The sequence below is a fragment of the Synchiropus splendidus genome, chromosome 7 (genome assembly GCF_027744825.2).
Source record: "Synchiropus splendidus isolate RoL2022-P1 chromosome 7, RoL_Sspl_1.0, whole genome shotgun sequence".
In the NCBI taxonomy this organism is placed as follows: domain Eukaryota; kingdom Metazoa; phylum Chordata; class Actinopteri; order Syngnathiformes; family Callionymidae; genus Synchiropus; species Synchiropus splendidus.
The window spans coordinates 24,799,177-24,818,944 of record NC_071340.1 but is presented as its reverse complement, the minus strand read 5'-3'; the positions used below and the strand labels follow the sequence as shown (position 1 = coordinate 24,818,944).

Below are 19,768 nucleotides of genomic sequence, written 5' to 3'. Positions count from 1 at the left end.
CACGTCCAAATCCCCCACGACAGCACAACCTTTCTCTTCTCCACTGATAGCACACGCGAGAGCCGGGCCCGCCACACTGCAGTAAGTAACTCGGCTGGAGGTGAGCGCAGGAAGCGGCCGCTTGTCTGTGTGACTCACTATTTGATCTGATTATCCTGCTCCAGCTGCCGCGTGCTCTGGCGCAGGAATGAAAATTATTTATGAAAAGTAGAACGGAAAATTCATGCGGATTGCTCAGGACACAAGGCTGCAGCTCACAGATGTCCTCGGAGATTTAAAAATAAAAAAGTGGTGGTGATGCGGAGGTCGCTGGGCTCCATCTGTGGGGCGCGCGGAATTATCACCGGATTTTTGATCAATCTCACCTCCATTATTCTCTTTCTCATCACTGGAGACTTCAGGCTGTGAGATACTGCAGACCAGATCAGGCTGACAGCAGGTTTTTGGATACTGCCCGACCCCCTGGTTCCAAGAGGATGTTTATGCTCAACCTCAAGCTGGGCTGAAAAGGGAACCTTCAGCTGCGCAGCTGAGCTCCTCACACTGTTCCTACTGGCCGAATCTCAGGTCGCCTTTGCTGTGCATCCAAAACTGACCATCAACCTGAGGTCACATTTTGTTGCTATTCAAAACTAGGGTCGTCCCTTTTACTAGGCTCCGCCCGCCTCCAAATGACAGCACTTAATGAGAGTTTGAATTTTTCAATGTTTTTTGACAGTTTTTTTTACTCAAAATGATACTTCATTTTTGAGTTTCAAACTTTTTCCCGTTACTATATTTTTCTCTCAAATGGAAATTTGTTGGAGCCTAATAATGATTTGGGATTATTTATTTAATGAAATTTTGTCTTCACCTTGACAAAAAATGTGTTGCAGCCTCACAGCAAGGTGGTTGGATGCCCAGCAACTCAGCACTCTGATTTCCTCCCCAAAAACATACTGACTCAGAGATGACGGTGGGTGTGTTCGGAGTGGCCCCCACCTATCGCCCATGCAGCTGGGACAGGCTCCGCCTCCCGCGACTCCGGAGGACGTCTAAGTCTCTGCCCCTGCTGGTCGCTCCATGGGACCTGAGGTCTGGACAACATAGATGGAAGTCTACGGAGAGATCAAAGCTATTTTCCTGTCCGCTACACACATTCTATACCTCCATTTAAATGATTAATAATGCTGCCAGTTTCGACTGCGTTTGTCATGTCATTTTTGATTTATTTGCTTTTGGAAATACGTACTTATTTGGACGACAAATCAAAGGTCGCATGTTAGTTCCCTTCTACATGTCACACGAAAGCTAAAGTAACTTTTGAAGCCGGTGGAAAAGCAGAGCTCTCATGACATTAGTATGTATCTTTCGAATTCACAGACATCATATGTGAGATCTATGGCATATTCCAAGCTTGATCAGAAAATCTCTCTCCATTCACTGCTAGTCATATGTTTTGCTAACCTCGGTCCCCGTAAAAGAAATTATCAGAAGGGAATTGGACGGCAGTTTTGTCAAATTGACCCAAACTGCTTCTTAATGTAAGAAGTATAAAAACATCAGAGCATTCTCCTTACGTTTCATCAGCTCAGTTTTGTCATTTTATTTATGGTTATTTATAATTTAACAAGAATTATTGGGATAATCTTCATGAAATTATTATTTTTTAGTGGATAAAAGATGAACTTTTATCTCAACAAATAATTGTTTTTTATTATTATTATTATTTAAGATGTATTGAAAACAATATTTAGACATTAAAAAGTAGAAATTTTATTGGACAAATATGAATGACGTACACTCATTTGGTGCAAGATAAAATGCTTCAACAAAAGACAAGATTATCAAACAATAAAAGTGAGTCTGATCTGGCGTCCTGCGTCTGATGTGTTCGGTGTGGACCTCAAGCCTCCATCTGCCGAGTCCTGGCCTCTAGTATCCGGCCGCTCTGCCGAGCTTCCTGGCATCAGACACGGCACAGATGCAGCCGTCCTCCTTCTCCACCGCGTTGACCACGTTGTAGAACTTCCTGGCTGTGTCTTGTTTGTGTCCCAGAGCCTTCAGAGCCTCGATGATGCCCTGAGGGAGGAAGAGAAGGACCCCAGTCATGTGACCCATTCATGAGGCACAGCGGCAGAAGAGCAAAGTTCATTTCAAATAAATGAAACGTAACAATTTTGAGGGTTTTTTTCACTCCTATTTTCAGAGTTTCACTCAGCAAGAACATATGAATCAAGTTTCTGAGTGAAGTCGCTGAGATGCAGAGTCAAATGGAGCCTGGACCTTGTCAAAGTTGGGTTCAAACTTCACTGCGTTCTGAGAGTCAACGAAGACAACGGGAGCAGCGATGGCGTCCTTCAGGCTCCTCCGGAACCAGAGGTGGTGCATGAGCGCCTGGAAGAGAAGAGAAGAAGCTGGCGGTGACAACAGCACTTATCCGACTCCTGCGGTCACATACTGAGGCCATGCCGGTCGTGATCATGCTCCCGCCGGTCGATCCGATCACCAGCGTCCGGGACGGGGACTTGAGCACAGCGGGGGTCATGGAGGAGGGGGGCCGCTCGCCTGACAACACAGCAGAAGCTTAACTGACACAAGGTATTTTGGGAACGAAGGCGGATGATAGGAGGAAACTGGCTCTTCATCTGACCACTCCAGGTTTCTTCTGATGCCTCTTCTCATCTCAGCAGGTGAAATATATTCCCTCAGATTATACAAGGATTATAGCGTGGAAGGGGCTGAGCCAGCATGTCCTCCAGTGTTTGGTTGCCAGGAGACTAACACGAAGACACAGTATTAATGTCCTGCCTCTCCACACACTCGGGGCGACGGTATATGAGTGTGGGAGCCTGAGGCTGGTATCCATCCCAGAATAGTCTCCTCCAGGAACAGTTTGTCTCTGTTATTGTTACAGAGCCCTCAGCATTTAAAAACAAAGGTCACGTTTGATTAGTATTCATGAAGTTCCACCTGCTGCAGAGTCGTGTGGCAGGTCTCTCCGAGGACCAGTTCCTTTCATAAGCCGGGGTACGGGAGATCAAAGGACTTGACGGAAGAGCTTGAGATCCCCTCGTGGCTAGACTCACAGAGAGACATTACACGCAAGGATGCTGGAGCTTAAGTGTCTTTGGACGTGACAGGATGATTTATCTCTCGAAACTGATATAGTTACGGCAGAAACTGTTTTTTGTTGGACGACATCAAGCCCAACCAGTAAGTTGTTGGTTGGTCGACAGCACCAGCCGTTGCATTCACTGTCCACATTGCAGTGCAGAATCATCTCGGTGCACCAGGTCCAACCAGGACACCCAGCGCCATATAAACCCCACATTAACCATGTAACTGACTGCAATGAACATTTAAAAAATAACAAATTGAATAAGTCAAAATAGTGAGATGTCTAGAAAAACGTTTTTTCACTTAATAAAGTTTATGTTCTGTCCATTTAACTCTCCTGAATGAACTTTAAAACAGCGTCTCCTCGTGAGCTGCCTCTGGAATGGTCGCGACTGAACCGACTGTGGTGCAGGGTTTTAACCTGGGGGTGGAGCTGGACCTGGTGGCTTAACAGCGAAGACCCTCTCAACTTGAACTTACAAGTGTCCTGAAACCAGGGTTTGAGGAGGACATGCTCGATAGAACGCTGGAGTTCAGCTGCAGATACCTGTAGATCATGTGTTTACATGTGCAAATCAGTTAAAATATAACTGAGGAGTCCTGTGACTCATGACTCCTTGAAAAAAATACCAGGAAGTAGAGTGTACTATAATTATATTTTAGGCAAAGTCATGAAATATGTCTCACATTTTACCTCATGTATTAAATAGACAGAAGTGTAAACAGAAAAACAGATTTTTGCACGGACAAATCATATAAAACTGGCTTCATCATTATATCTGTCTCAGGTATATATTTCAAACTCAACACTTTTATAGAATTTTCTTGTGCAGCACATTCCTGTTGTTGTTTTCAGGCGAGAATATTGACTGATCATAAGGGATCATGCAGATACACAGCCACTTAACCCACCCAGTTAAAGGCCAGGCTGCAAGGGGCGCCTCTTAGTTACTATGGCAACCATATGCATTACTGAGGACGACAGCAAACAGGAGAAATATTGGTCCCGAGCAAAGGTCCATTAGGTGGTGTGCTGCATGCCACTGGTTCAGTGTCGCCCAGAACATCCAACGTATACATGCAAGTGGAGCCCTGGCAACCTCCCATGAGGACAGCATCTGGAATGTGGCCGCCCGGCTCCGCAGGGGAGCGATCATCTGCTCATATAAATAAATGAATAAATAAGCCGCTCAGAGCTGGGATCTGATATTTCCTTCCAGCTCCGCCTCTGAGGGATTGTTCTATTTAGAAGTGATGGTTTCGTGCATTATTTTGCTTCCGAGCCGCGCACACTCAAAACTCCATTAGGCTGAAATATTGGGGAATATTGGTGTGTGAAACAAAAGAGGCACCGGCGCCTGCAAATAGGAAAGATCCTCAGATGCTCTCCTGCGTGGGAGCGCTAATATCATCGCCCTCTAATGTACGCAGGCCGTGTTTCTGAGATATGGAAGCCTGATTTGTGCACCAGTGTCAAAGACTCCATAATCATCAGGCTTAGTACGATTATGATCTTATAATGTGGAGGTTCGTGGGCAGTGACTGTCCACCTGGTCTCCTCAAATCCATGTTAAATAGACTGACCTGGCAAACTGAATTCAATGAGTCAGCAAGTCTTCCTCTAATAATGTCCTGTACCACCTGCCTCCAACAGTCAACACCACCATCAACCCTGGTAAAGGTTTGGCTTGAGAGCGACCTCTGATGGTGACGTTAAACTACAGTATTTTTATAGCATTTTAATCCCTGTCACACGAGGCAGAATTCAATTTCTGTGACGCAACATCAGTGTCTCCTTCGCTCTCTTCTCCATTAGCATGTGGTCGTGTTGGGTAGATGAAGCTTCATGAAACAGTGTCCTGGTTTTCTGAGGCCACCAGATGGTGCTAGTGTTTGGACCTCACATCATTTCTGAACCAAGAGCTCCACGTGGCCTCTGAAAATTAGGACACTATTTCATCAACCCTGCAGTACTGTTTCATGATACCTCATCTGTCCAACAGTAGTATATGGTCACGTGTTTCTGTCACTTTTCTTTTGTATATAGAGGGTCTCACTGGATTTCTGCCTCTGTTTAATGGGGATATTTCTGTTGCTGTGCAGGTTAATATTCATGTTTTATTGTCATGTGTTGGTTTTTCCTTGAAATGTATAGCTGAACATAAAGCTATCAAAATAATTTGTCGGTTTCTGGAAAGTATTTGGTCTCATCTTTAGATTTTTACAAGCAAAAAACTTACAGCTCCAGACTTGAATATCATATGCTTTGAAAAAGCTACACGGATCAGCCCACCTCCAGCAACAACTGGTATCGTGGAAGCTGCTGGATAACGTTGCGGCAAGCAACTAATCCAACACCTGTCATCCAGTCATGTTTTGTTTGTAGAGTATATTTGAAGTGAAGCAGAAGATTCATCTGTTACATATCGGAGGTGGTAAAAATTCAGAAGAGTTCCATGAAAGATTGAAGGTAAGCCCAGCCCATTTTATCTCAGGTTTTTAAGGCGTCTGCATTCATCCATTTTAACTCTAAGAGAGAAGAATATACTTTAATACAACGTTCAATATTGGAGGGAATCAACTAGCTTAGAAGAGGGATGAGTTCAGTGGTGTTCTGCAGTGGATTTACAACGGCAAATACACTTAGACTCGCCTTCTAGAAGGCACATGCAAATTGATCTTTTGGATTCATGACTTTCTGACTGAGAACTAAAAATCACCTGTAAACATGCGATCCACCTGCCCACAGAAGTCTGACAGCTGGTTGTTGAGGATGACCCCGGTGCTCGGGGAGAAGACTTTGGATCCAAATCTGGAAGGTAACACACGGTTGTTGATCCGGCCCGGAGCTGAGTGGCCCGTCTAGCCCACTGACATGTGGTTGATGGTGCTGGTGACCGACACAGCCGAGCCGTCCTCAGCCAGCACTGACACGTGTGAGGTGCCCACTCCGTCCAGGTACCAGCTGCTCTTGTAATATTCCGGCCCGTGAGTGCCAGCGCTGCTGATCAAACCCCTGATGTGGTCGGCGATGGCGTCCGAGGTCAGGTTCTGAGCCACCTGGAACACACACCATCCATCACAGGGAGGAAAGGTATCATCCCACGCTTGTTTGTGGAACCCTTAAAGCGATCACAGGCGACTTGGTTGACACTGTCACGGGGGAGGATGCCGTGAGGGGAGCAACTAAATCCTCATTTCTGTCTCAAAGGCTTCAGCTTCACGCCGCTGACTCACTCTAACATGACTGCGGCTATGACCTGTCTGGCTACGGCAGCAACAGAGGTCACTTCAGCCTACTGAGCATGTTGGGAGTAAAACAACAAGACGCTGAGTCATCGCCTCGTCTTGGGCCAGTTCAGCAGAGCGAAGGCTGAAACCACTGCAATACTGTCTGCCTCAGGTCCAGCAACCCTCACATCTTTTCTGGACCTGGACTCGGATTTATCCAGTTTACCGCGGTGACTCACACTGTCATGTGCATCTGCAGTCACACAGCTGATGACAGGCTTGTTCAGCGCCGGACGAGAATGCACACAAGTCTGCCAGCTTTAGATCCTGGTCTCTTGGCTTCACTAGTCTACTGACCTACTTCTGTGTCTCCTTCCTGTCCCTTCACACTGTCCAGGTCAAGCGCCTTAGTAGTGGCAGATGTTTGACAAGTCATTTTAGTGCTGCGGTTCATGTCAGCGACTTCCAAAAGACTCGGTTGCTGTAAACTATTTTTTTAAACTGAAAAGCAGGAGTGTGCCGCTGCTATCATCCTGACCAAGACTAGAAAACCGGACCACATCACACCGGTCTTCCAATTGCACGACTGGCTCCCGGTGAGTCCAACTACAGCCGAAACGTAATAGTGCAAAACATGTGGAGAACTGCCTCTTTCATCCATTAAAGATGCTTAAAGGTTTCATGGCCACAGTTACTTACATTCTCAGAGGAGAACTCTGGATCACGCAGGTGTGTTCTTAATCCATTGGCAAACTTAAAGGCTTCAATGTAGCGATGGTAAGTCAACTTCTCTCCAGCCTGCAGAGACGCGGGACTCAGGCCGTATCCTGCAAAAATATTTGGCCTGGGTTGGACTCTCCAGCAGGGGCATCAAACACGGCAACACAAGGGGCCAACATTTCAAACACTGATCTTCAGCATGCAACTCATGCGGTTGCCTTTGGTGTCAGTATAGGACTCAAAAGTCCACTTTCCCTAGGTCAATATACTACGCCATGGGAGTGAGGATGGTTCAAAACATGTATAAACTGCGTAAAAATAAGTATAGAATCAAATATATTTTGGCATATATCATGGCGTAGTTACATATTTTACTCACAAAATTGAAGTTAAATTCAAGATTGTCCAGTGTCTTTGGCATCATGGCCCTTCAACAGTCACAGTGCATGACACAGCTCTTTCAGAAATGTACTTGCAAAACACTGCATGTCACGGACAGTACTGTTTGAATTATCAACTCATTTAACTGATCTGCTGAAGATAAGAAAAAAAGAGATGCCCGGGAACCTTTCAGGACGTTCAGGACGAGGGAGAGAAGGAGGCCTCCAGCAGGTGGCGGGGGGATGTACATCTGGTACTCTCCCAAAGGAACAACCCACGCTTCCGTCTCTCTCACTCGGTACGACGCCAAGTCCTGCAAGGTTAACGTGCTTCCTAAACAGAAGGAAACAGGAAAGGGTTTACCAGAGGCAAAGTCATCTCAACTCATCTCAGCTTCATATAATCCAGACTTCTCATGGATCCCAGCAGCTCACAACGTAATGTATGAGCGATCGCAGCGCAAAATTCAATTGCCTTTTGGTAATTCAATCACTGTGGCAGGCAGAGACAAAATGGCTGGGATAGAGGGGCGTGCTGAAATCTGTCAGACAATACCTGCCTCCTGTATGTCGCGGATCAAATTTTCAGCTATTCTCCCTGAGTAGAAAGCATCTGCTCCACGATTGGCGATGGTCTCCAACGTGTCAGCCAGACTGACAAACTTCACCGTGTCACCAGTCTGCAGCAGTTTCCCGTCCGCCCCCAGGAACAGCTGGCTGCCGGAGCAAAGGTTCACGGCTCAGAATGAAAACAGCGTCTGATGTTATTGCGCCATGGCGTTTCGTACCGCAGCGGCAGACTGCTGTTGGGATCCAGGTGGGAGATGTAGCGACCCGAGACTTGCGGAAGTGGGAAGCCCTCTCTGGCCAGCTTGATGGTGGGCTGAAAGAGAGCAGCCCACGGCAACTTCCCGTAACGCTTGTGAACGTATTCATAGCCACGGATCTCCCCTGGAACCCCGATCCACTGGGCACCTGGAGGGACACATCACCGAGCAACCCAAGGTTAGGAAGCATAAGGAATGTCAGGGACATTTATGATAATATCGTGGAAATATGGTGATGAGAGGGTGACGGTATGATGTGCATGGAAGGGGCGGGGGGGTAATAGGATTTCCTGGGGCCACATTATTAACTGGTGAGGGGCCGTCAAACCTGAAGGCAGGGGACCTGAAAAAGAAGCCACATGAAGGTGGAAAGAAATGTACTAGGCTTTGGCTAGTACAGCAAGGCTTTGCTTTATACCAAAGGCCCAACCAGGGGCCCCGGCCCTATGGTTAAGAATCACTGTTCTAGACTTCATGAGGGCCACATAAATGCTGACAAAGGGCCACACTCTGAGTGTGGTAGAGTCTGGTATGGTTATGATTCGTCGTGGTCGTCACAGTGAGTCAGCTTCTTCCACTTCAGCCTGTCTTGCACTTCCTCTCTACTCTCAACAATCCCCATCATATCTTCCATCATCTCATCCATCAACCTAAATGGTTGTCCTGTAGAGCTCTGCTTTCACTCTAGCTGCTACTCTTCTGTCACAGATCAGCCCTCCCGTCATCTCCATCCGCTCCACCCTGCCTGCACTCTCTGTCCATCAGCATCTATGACTGACCCCATCTGGTTTCACTTCCTCTCCACCGTCACTCCTGCATGCCTCTCATTCACACACATGCTCCTCTTCGCAGATCACTATATCATCAGCAAACATCATGGTCCGTGGAGGCTCCTCCCTGACCTCATCTGGCAGTCTGTCCATAACAACAACAAACACAAAAGGGTAGCGAGCCGATCCCTGAGGGACTCCTACTCTCACGCAGAGGCCCCCACGTCACTCCTGCAGCACATCTGTTGAAAAGTGTTTATTTTGGTGGGAGTTTGGAACAAATACATGGCGTCCTCACTGGTGACTGAGGCCCAGCCCAGTGCATCCGGCTTAATCTGGATGTTGTGTTGTGTTCATTGAATATACAATGATTCACATTGTCTGCTGCTAAGGTGAGAAGTATAGTGAAATAGGTTCGATTGAATAAGTATAAAGAAGCTGGGCATGGAGGAGGCAGTACGGAAAGGTCAGGCACGACAGACAGATCTGCTCCTGCGGTAAACAACAACAGACGTCACAGTAACATCCTGTCCCTCCTCTCCTCTCGCCAGGTCCCAGTGGTCGTGTAAACATGTCATTATTGCCGACACAAGATTGTACTTTGCCGTCTACTTACGGGCTTACAGCAAGTGTCGCAATATGATTAATGGCTGGGTTCAGACTACTTTCTCCTGAGTGTGTGGTCTTGGCGCGGAGGACGGCGGCTGCTCGCCAGGCACCACTTTTGTGTCCTCGACACATAGACACAACCTACGTCACCGGAGCACAACTGAAACCGTTAGGACCGTTTGCAAACAGGAAGTTAGTCATCTGAATTCTCCAGTAAAGAGATCAGTGAGGGGGAGTGTGTTCCTTACCCGATAAGAGCTGGAATGTTTTGGGGCAGGACTGAAGCAAGTCAGGGTCGAACTTCTCTGGAACCGTCTCCCTGGAGTTGATGATTCTCACTTGACCTTTTAATGTGACACACAGACACACGGGGCTTTTCTCATGTCAGGAGAGGAAGAGGTCCTTTGCTTTGTTTTTAAAGACCATACCGGCGCTGTCCATCACTGTGAAGATGGCGCCCCCTCCGAGACCCATGCTCTGGGGGTTGATCACTGACGTGCAGAGCAGCGCGGCAATGGCGCCATCTACCGCCGACCCTCCTCTCTGCAGGATGTCCCTAGAAACGCACATCCAAACCTGCTTGTCTTCATGTTGTCAAAGAAAATGTGCTCAAAATCATACACTCTCCTGGACATAACATCTAAATCATTGATGTTAAACCCACAACACTGATAATTCCCGAGTTAGAATTTAACGAAGGCTTTAATAATTGTTCCTAATCTCTTCTCTTTTTTCTGCCTTTATATCGATCTTTAACAAAAGTTTCGTTAAAAAGACTGAACCTCTCGTTGCGCAGCGCACGGCTTGTTGAAGTTGACTTTGGAGTTCACTTGACGCAGTGACCAGACTTGAAGTTCAGACCCTCTGTCGGGACTCACCGTCCAATCTCCGAACACGTCCCGGAGTCGGCGGCCACAGCGGCGTGCGTGAAGGACTCCTCCGGACAGTGGCGCCTACGGACCAGCACCGCCGCGCACACGGCCGCGACCGCAGCGCAGCCCAGCAGCAGCGCGCAACAGACGCACAGTCTCCACTTTGACCTCTCCATGGATGATTCGATCAACGTTCATCCGGCTTTTGAAGGACACTCTCACTCTGGAGTGTCGGGGGGCCTTGAGGGAGGGGGGGGAAGGAGTGTGGCTCCACCTCTGCTGGGGGCTGTGTTTCACTCCGTCGAGGAAAAAAAAAAAAAGACCAAAACGGTTGGTTCCAGCGTTGACCTCAGCAGGTAGACTTGGCCCTCAGACACGCTATGTACTTCTACTTGCAGCATGGAAGTATTGTCTGGTTTATTATGAAGATGGATCAATGGAACTTACAGGACAATATGGGCCAGTATAAACAGTGAAAGATAAATGATCAGTTTCTCCTGATGGACCTCCTCACAGGCCTGATCCGGGTCTCAGTCAAACCCTGGGTCTTCTGTACTGCGATGTGAATGGAGCGTTGCACGAGGAGGAAGACGACTGAATACCACCAGCCTTCATCATGCAGGAACGGAGGATTTGACCTAATGACCTTGGGAAGGACACACCTTTGTGGCTTGTAATGGGAATAGTGCATTTCTTATACAATATTAATATTATTCATTGTTTGTGCTACAAAGAAAGAAGTTATTTACAGATGCAGGAATGCTGGATGAGGGAGAGAATGTAAAGTTGCAGGTGGAGTTGAAAGACGCACTGAGGGAACGAACATTGGAGCTCATTAAAAGGGTGCTGGGATCTTTCCCAGAGCTGGAAGGAGCTGGTCCTGATAAGATAAGAGCCTGGGTCCGGAACGGGGGCGCATGCCTTGTGGTCGTTGCCATGGTTACGAGGGAGCCAGCGACCAGAACTGGCGTCAACAGTGGAGGACCAATCGGACGAGGACGGAGCCCATGTAGAGAAACTTTTGTGTATAAAGAGTCAAGACCTCAGATAGTTTTTTGTCGCTCTACCGGACCTCTGCTAAGGCTAAGTCAGGCGTAGCTGCTGACCCAGACTTCTGCTTTTGTATTAGACTCCTCCGTCAGGGAATACATTTCTTGGATATAACTTGTTGGATTCTTGGTAGTGATTCTCTCGAGTAAACGAACGCGCGGAGGTACGCGGGAGGTGTATTTCCAACACTTGCTTCAGGTCACTTCAGGCCACTGGAAGTGCTCTCCTCATTCCTACTTGGTCTTGGTCCTGGGTTGTTGCTGTCTTATCTCCTCCAGGCTGCAGACACCATGCTGGGAAACGTGGCAAAACGCCCTGCCAAAACATCCACATCCTCAATAAACTCTACAACCCGAGTAGGTTCAGTGGGCTTCTGCACCCTCAGCATGCCACGGTCAGCAGGCAAAATGCTCTTCAGAAATAAAGACTATTTCACACAGAAAACTGCTATGAAAGTACTGGAGCTGCCTCCTTCCAGAGGTTAGAAGGTTCTGAAAGTGGAAGGTTCATTCAACCCACAAAACATCTCCTAACTCTTGAGGACAACTATAGATATAGTCGCTGGTCCAACTAAACATCATGGCCATGTGTCCATACAAACCAGTACACCAACTGCTCCCTCTACACCAACTGCTGCACCTCCAGCCGCCAGTCCATGAAGCTGATCAAGTTTGTGGATGACACCACCATCATCGGGCTCATCTCAGATGGAGATGAGTCGGCTTACAGGAGGGAGGTGGAGCTGCCCAGCCATCATCCAGTCCATTCTTACCTCCTCTGTCACTGTCTGGTGCAACAGCGCCACCTCCAGGGACAAAAGCAGACTGCAGCGGTGAGACCTGTGGTCGGATCAGAGCCGACCCTTCTCATCCTGGACATGGACTGTTTGTTCCTCTTCCCTCTGGCAGGAGGCTACGGTCCATCCAGACCAGAACCTCCCGTCACAGGAACAGCTTCCCCTCAGCCATCAGACTGTTTTATTTTATTTTATTTTATTTTATTTTATTTTATTTTATTTTATTTCGAAGCACTTTCCTAGTTGGTGGAACCCCCAGTGACCATGCCGATAAATTCTGATTCTGAGAGTAGAAGAATTGTTATCTGCAAGCTCACCGCTAGATGTCACTAAATGTGTCACCTTACTGCCAGAGCAGCAGGACACAACTGGAGTCGATTGGATAGTTTAACAATCACTCCAGCATCACTGTCACTTCTGACGGAATGAAGGGTGACAGCAGTCCACAGTGCTTCCTGCTGGGAGCCTTCAGCAGTCACAGAGAGAAGGTGAGGACGATGAGGCAACAAAGACTGAGAGCTGGATGACGAGTCAGAGGAGTCATGTCTTGCGGCTTCAAAATAAGAGCCTGTCACTTTGTAGACAAATTCGAAAGAATGTTTATGGTATAAACAGCGTAGTTTGTCAATATATGTTAAATATGTCCGAGAACAACTCGCACCCCATTCTTCAAAGATTCACTTGAAAAACAACGTTGTAATATTAAAATTGAGTTGTTAATATTATTGTTTTTTGTTACTCTCATTCAATATGTCTTTCACTGGTTTCTATTTCGGTTATGTTTCATTTTAATTACTCGTAGACCATTGAATTATCAGACTCAGAATTATTTTTGGCATTATCAGTGCAGGGTTTCACAGACAGTACTGTGCGTTGGTGCAGTCGAGCAACATTAAACATAAATAACATCAAGAAAAAATAAACACATTTTTTTATTGATGTACATAGTGCAGCATGTATATAGAATTAAAAAAACAAGTGTTGTATACAGGTAATTTAATGTTTGATTAAATAGCATTTGTTTCTTTTTTCCACAATATTTTTGTGAATATACTCAAGTCCATAAATATTTGATTTTGAAAAAAACTTTAGATTTTGTTCATGGCTGTCAAAGTGAAATATGACATCTAATATGTTTCCTTCATATTACCCTTCTCACACCAATGATGATTCTGCATTCGGAGACATATTCCATGTTTAAAAAACAATGTTGCAATTATAGGAATATTATTGTTGCAAATGCTCTTGCTTTTCTTGAAAGGAGAAACCTCGAGCCGCCTGAATTACTCATTGATCGTACTGAACTTTCGATACGACGTCGTAGAATTTTACTTTGAAATGCAAAACCGGAAGCATTTGCATGCATACGTAAACTTGATGCTGGGTGGTTTCCTGTGAACGCTCCTGTATTTACAACCAAATTAGCTGAAGCATTTCCGCGGACGTTTTCCTCGCGCTACGTGAAGCCACAGCGAAAAGCCAGTCGCATGATGCCCGTTCGACAGTAGCGCAGTTTCTTCGCTCGCGTCGCCACTTGTTTCGTGTGTGTTTTTTTCTGGAGGAAACCCCCAACAATGCTGTGGGCTGACGGCCGCGCGCCGTGTGCACTGCAGTGGTGCGCAGCTTCGCCTGGAGAAACACCTGTGCGCCGTCAATGTTGACTCGGTATGGACCACCGCTGCCCTCCCACACGCACCCGAACACGACGCCTGTCTGCTCGTGTACCGATACATTCCTCTGTCTTTAACCCGTGTGCGTGTGCTGGAGACACTGGGTGTGTGTGTGTGTGTGTGTGTGTGTGTGTATGGAGGCGGACTCGTCTCCCCCAAAGCGGTGGGGATGTGGGGGCGCCTCGCTGAGATGAGCCAGGAGAGAGGAGCAGGATCACCCGACCATTTTTGGTTGGGAGAGCGCCGATCACAGTTGACGCATTGCACTCCCATTCCCACTGTCATTACATAAGAATGTCATCTTTTTAAAGTTAAATAAGCGTCTGTTGGCTGACAGTGAAGCCCCTCCGGGGAGATGATTATGCATTTATGAATGCCAGTTATGAGTGTAGGTAGGTGTCAGCACTCTGTGTTTTCATCATGTTTGTCTCCAGTGCAGTAAATGAACCAGTACCAAGGGAGGAATTATGAACAATCTGTCAGTGACTCACTGTGTGTGTGTGTGGTGCCGAATTCTTCTCATCAAAGTGTGCGTGGGTGTGTGTGTGTGGGCTGCGGTCCCTCTGTGGTCTGTGGTGTGTGGGTGAATGGGTGGTAGATGTGTTCCAGAGATCCACAGTAAATGTTTTGGTTGATGATCATCTGTGGTCATTTTCCTCCCTCCTGATTCTGTCTTCCAGGGAAGAGACTCTCCCGTCTGCTGCCGCTCAGAGGAAGCGAGAGAGCGAGAGGCACTAGGCGCCGCACGGCTCGGGGCTGTCGTGAGGAGGAGAGGTGCTGAAATGTTGGGCCTGGAGAGCAGCCGATCCAATCGGGCCGGGCTGTGAGAGGCGCTCCACACTCACCTGGCCGACCCGCTGCGCTTCTGTCCGGAAACAGAAAGAAAAAAAACTTTGATTGGCCCCTTCTGTGTGAGGCTGAGATGGAGTGGTCGCTGGAGAGCGTGAGGGAGATGGTGGCGGGGGGGATGCAGTCGATAAGAGAGTGTGAAGTTTGTGCGTTCGCCACAGCCATGTGCGTGCTGCTGCTCTTCATGTGGTACTGCTACCGGGTGGGTCGAGAGCACGGCTCCAGCCCTCTGAGAGGGAGGTATCTGAGCGGGCCTGGCAGGATCGGAGGGGTGGTGGGGGGCTTCATGGGCTCCGACTGCAAAGGCCGTAGTAAAAGCAAGAACGGATCAATGCTGGAGGAGCAGAACGGCTTCGCCTTCTGTCAGTCGTCCGAGTGCTTCCGCTGCACCAGCGCCGGCGAGAGTCTGAACCAGAGACTGTACCACAGCCTGCAGGACTACGCCAAGCGCTACACCTGGTCAGGCATGGGCCGCGTCCACAAAGGCGTGCGAGACCAAGGACGCTATCTCAACAGCCGTCCCACCATCCAGAGACCTGAGGTCTTCTTCCTCCCGGACCTGCCCTCAGCCCCGTTCTTCTCCAGAGAAGTTCAGCGACACGACGTGGAGCTGCTGGAGCAGAGCTTCCCCGCCCTGCTGGCGGAGTTCGAGAGCATCTACCACCCTCCTCCGACCCGCGCTGGCTCCTCCCTCCCTCCGGGGTGGAAGGTCAACAGCACCCCTTGTGGTCAGTGGTGGACCTACTACCTTGTCAATCAAGGCACGCCTCTGGTTCTCAACGTGAGGAGGTGCCCTCGCGCCTGGAGGGTCCTGGGCCAGCTGCGCACCTTCATCGCCAACAACGTGTTTGGAAACGCCTGCTTCTCCGTGCTGACACCGGGCGCGCTCATCACCGAGCATTATGGGCCGACCAATGTGAGGCTGCGCTGCCACCTGGGTAAGAGTGTGTCCGCTGTGCCGGACCGGAGTTGACCCCACACCGTCACAGATAATTTCGCCACTTACTGTCTTAAACCTGTGATCGAAAAAACGGTTCCGCTGACTTATTGAGGTGTGGAGTTCACAAGTCGCTCTCACTCCATACAACTGGGAAAGTCTCCAGCTCCAGTGAGGGGAGCGAGAGGCGTAAAGTAAATGGATGGTGACGTCATATTTCCATTCTTTCACAGCCTTCTGTGACACACACTCTCCAACTCTGTATTCAGCGGCTTCCTTTGCTGTTGCTGCATCATCACCTTAAAGCTCTCGGCAGTGTTGGTGATGCAGGTATCTTTTATTGGCTTCGGAGTGAAACCTAATCCCAGGGTGAGATGATGAAGTGTCCTCATCTTGGTCTGTAGGCACGGCTGCTGTTACTGTTCGTGCAAGTATGTGATTACATCTGTGTGAATGTGAGCAGCGAGCCTCGGTGCGCCCACCAGAACAAATCGTGTCGGCTGTAAACAGTCAGAGAGGGAGCTCAGCTGCCGCTGCTGCGTCTCTCTCGTGCCGTGCAGCTCAGGTGTGATGTCTGCAACATGACTGTAGATGTTTCTACAGCAGAGTTTGGCTTCTAAGGAGACAGATTCATTCTTCATCTCCAGGGTGTTCGGCCATATATCGAAGTGTCTCATGAGCTGGTTTCCCTCGGCAGGTCTCAGAGTTCCCTCCTCGTGTGAGCTCGTGGTTGGAGGAGAACCTCAGTGCTGGTCTGAGGGCAGTTGCCTGCTCTTCGATGACTCCTTCCTTCACAGGGCCTTCCATGAGGGTAAGAGACGGGAAGTGGCTCACACACACGATCGCTAGTAATGTGCTGGTGAGGCTTCATGAAACAGTGTCCTCGTCCGAGCTCAGTAGGTGGCGCCCTCTATTTGAAAATGAAGTGAAGTTTTGGTGAAATAGTTGAAGATTGAGAGACAGGTTCTTAGTGATGGGTAGATGAGGTTTCATGAAACACTGTCCTGATTTTCAGAGGCCACCTGGTGGCACTGTCTGCTGTAAAATGGTCGGACTTGAACAACTCCTTCAACAAAACATCACATCCTTTCTAACCCAAGAGCTCCATCTAGTAGCCTCTGAAAATTAGGACACTGTAGGACATCAACCCTGCAGTACCGTTTCATGAAGCCTCATCTGACATCACTGAAAAAAAACTATCCACAACGAAGCCTATATGTGTAGCATATACTCTATGTCCCATTTAAGATGAACAGCAAATGCTCACCTCAACAGCTAGATGACACGATCCCCATCTAGTGGTGAAGTAGATGTGGTTGAGGAAAGAGTCTTGACTGAGCTTTATATGCTGTTATTTTAGTGAGACTCTTCACAAGTAAGTTGTGAAGAGACCTCATTCATATCTCCACCAATAACAGTGAGTTTACATTACAGCTGTTTGTTTCTTCATTTGTTTCCTGAATTACTCCAAGACCAACAAATTTATTTCAATGAAACTTTCAGTGTTAGTTGGAAACAGACTAAATGGCCAGTGATCCGATGTTCACACTGTTGTAGAGGTTTCTTTGGATTTATAGACATTCCAAAGATTTCCCAATTCATTATTCTTACTTCTGGTTAAAGAGGAGCTTTATAAAACGCCACATACCAAATGACACTGACATAAATCAAATTTCATGTGACTATGGTGTCAAAATCTGGATTCTACTAGGTGCCTAAAGGGTGCTCCAGAACACCTAGTGCCACCTGCTGTCAGATGAAGCTCATTGCATTTATATTTTTAACTTGAGTTGTTCATTGCTACCCATAGTGGTGACATCACATGGGCCAATATTACCCGGATAAAAGCTTATTATGAATGAAAATGCTTCAGCTTCATGTACACGTCTTTTAGATGGACAAGATATGATCCTGCTCATTCAAAATTGAATTTAGTTTCGATCAAGAGGGGTGGTTTATATTATTATGGCAGATCAGGACGGTGATCACGTCTGAGCGGATTGTCTCTCCATGTCTGAGCTGATTCTTCTGTTACTGTGCACGTGTACCCCATGTGATTTGACCAGTGAAGTCATTTATGAGTCCTCTAGCGCCCCCTGTCTCTGCAACTAAAGGATCATGGCAGACCAGTGAACACTCCACCATCAAAACCGATGATTTTAAAATAATGCACAATAAAATGGTTAAACCAAGTACAGTGAGATGTGAATAACTGCAATAAAGTGATATTCTTCAGGTGGGATGTGTTGCTAGGCTACGGATGGCGGAGTGTTTACAGATGGACGGAGGAAGTGGTGCAGCAGAAGAGTCTCTTCTTCTACGCTTCCAGCTACTCGACGTTACTCTGCATGTCTCAGTTGTTTGGTTGCGTTTAAATGCTTGAGCTCGCATGTCTGAATCGGCTTGTATCGTTTTGCGTCACGTAACCAGGGGAGATTTCATCTCCATCAAGACTGAGGGCCGTCGTCGCCGTGGTGATTGAAGCTGGTTGATCTGTGTGCAGGTGGGGCGGAGGAGGGGCCCAGGGTGGTCTTTATGGTGGACCTTTGGCACCCCAACGTGGCCGCAGCAGAGAGACAAGCTTTGGACTACATTTTCACTCCTGGCCGCCTGGAAGACAAAGAGGGCAAATAGGGGCAGGAAGGAAGGAAAGCGAGCGGTGGGAGTCGGAGCGGATCTCTCCTCCGCCTCCTCTTCTCCGCCTTGTATTCCCACTGTGTGCATAATCTGTGACATAACTCGTCTGACACTGGGCCTCTTTTATGAATGACGGTTACATCCTCATGGGACGTTCACTTCCACCCGATGTATTTCCTCTGTTTTCAACAGTTGGTGGATTTTCATTGGTCCCTAACGTCATCAAAGCTACTGAGTCACTGTGGTTACCTTCAGATTAATGCAGCTACATGTAGCTTCCAGTGAGTCTCAGTCGTGTGCTTTCCAGCAGGCTTTTCCAGGATAGCTAGTCGCGTTACTTTCCTCCGTGTGTGGTGTGTGATAAGAGAGGTCCACTGTCAGTAGTAACATGAATGTTTACAGTCTTGACTCCGCTGGTGTGCTAGTTCTCTGTGCTCCTAGTTGAAAGTCCTAAGCAGACTTGGTTAGAGAAGCACATTTTTAAAAGCGACTGTTGCCCTGTGCTGTAACCGTGGGAAGGTTTGTCTTTGGTACGTTTACTAGACTCCCGTCCTTTGGTCGTATTTGATAACAGGTTTGTATCTCTGTAAATATGGTGGTAGGGTTTAACGCGAACAGTGTTCGACATGATTGTCTTCAATGCTCTAACTATTGTGTTGTCTTGATTTACAGGTACAGTGATTGCATTTCATTCTCTGGTTCAGTGAGACACAAGGCCTTGATTCTGAGGAACGATTGCCACTACTGATGTTTGTGGTCGTTGTGTGTCGCAGCGCCTAGTGAGATACGCCAGGTCCCGCCTGAGTGGAAGAGCGGAGACTGTGGCCTGCTTTCTGGTCCTTTTTGCTTTCAAACAAGTGACCCACGCATAGAACACAACCTTAACTATATGTCTATTTAATCCTGATGTTTACAGAATCCAATCATTTCCTATGTGTTTACATGAAGAAAGCGCTGGCTCTCACATTGAGATGTCCATGATTAGGTTTGCTGTAGAACGTGATGAAAACAATCAATAACAAAAGCCTTCGCTTCACTGACAGACATGACATGTCATTATGTTTACATTTGGAATGAGGACTTGGTCCTTCTGTGCATTATAATGTGGATATTCAACATATTTTCTGTACATTTAATAAATGGTTGCCTACGTTATTTAACAAGGTATTGTCTCTTTTCTTTGACCAAATATAGGCTGCTCGGAAGTTCCAGATCATTCTGTGAAACCTTCATTTTCTGTGACTAAAGTATGTGATGCAATGTAATAATACCGTTTTCTGTCACTAGGTGGCGGGACCAGATTATATGTTCATTATACCTT

The 19,768-nt window shown here is 47.5% G+C and overlaps 2 protein-coding genes across 2 annotated transcripts; one reads left to right on the top strand and one right to left on the bottom strand.

Moving 5' to 3' along the window:
* Window positions 1-1,752: 1,752 nt before the first annotated feature.
* Window positions 1,753-10,718, bottom strand: ggt5a (gamma-glutamyltransferase 5a). Its single transcript, XM_053871795.1, has 12 exons — window positions 10,515-10,718; window positions 10,065-10,192; window positions 9,885-9,980; window positions 8,219-8,405; window positions 7,987-8,147; window positions 7,618-7,764; window positions 7,030-7,157; window positions 5,975-6,159; window positions 5,820-5,911; window positions 2,441-2,547; window positions 2,266-2,376; window positions 1,753-2,061 (listed from the first exon to the last, which is right to left on the bottom strand). The coding sequence occupies exons 1-12, from the start codon at window positions 10,682-10,684 to the stop codon at window positions 1,915-1,917; spliced, it is 1,659 nt and encodes a 552-aa protein (XP_053727770.1). The 5' UTR covers window positions 10,685-10,718; the 3' UTR covers window positions 1,753-1,914.
* Window positions 10,719-13,728: 3,010 nt separating this feature from the next.
* asphd2 (aspartate beta-hydroxylase domain containing 2) lies at window positions 13,729-19,599 on the top strand. Its single transcript, XM_053871887.1, has 4 exons — window positions 13,729-14,019; window positions 14,705-15,811; window positions 16,508-16,621; window positions 18,314-19,599. Exons 2-4 carry the CDS (start codon window positions 14,947-14,949, stop codon window positions 18,442-18,444), a joined length of 1,110 nt encoding a protein of 369 aa, XP_053727862.1. The 5' UTR covers window positions 13,729-14,019; window positions 14,705-14,946; the 3' UTR covers window positions 18,445-19,599.
* The last annotated feature ends 169 nt before the right edge of the window (window positions 19,600-19,768 follow it).

Coding starts and splice junctions, on each gene's coding strand:
- ggt5a (XM_053871795.1), bottom strand. CDS start 10,684: ATGGAGAGGTCAAAGTGGAGACTGTGCGTCTGTTGCGCGCTGCTGCTG. Junction 8,406..9,884: donor AACATTCCAGCTCTTATCGG/GTAAGGAACACA, acceptor GTGTCCCTCCAG/GTGCCCAGTGGATCGGGGTT. Junction 2,062..2,265: donor TTGAACCCAACTTTGACAAG/GTCCAGGCTCCA, acceptor TTCCTCCCTCAG/GGCATCATCGAGGCTCTGAA.
- asphd2 (XM_053871887.1), top strand. CDS start 14,947: ATGGAGTGGTCGCTGGAGAGCGTGAGGGAGATGGTGGCGGGGGGGATG. Junction 15,812..16,507: donor GAGGCTGCGCTGCCACCTGG/GTAAGAGTGTGT, acceptor TTCCCTCGGCAG/GTCTCAGAGTTCCCTCCTCG. Junction 16,622..18,313: donor TCACAGGGCCTTCCATGAGG/GTAAGAGACGGG, acceptor ATCTGTGTGCAG/GTGGGGCGGAGGAGGGGCCC.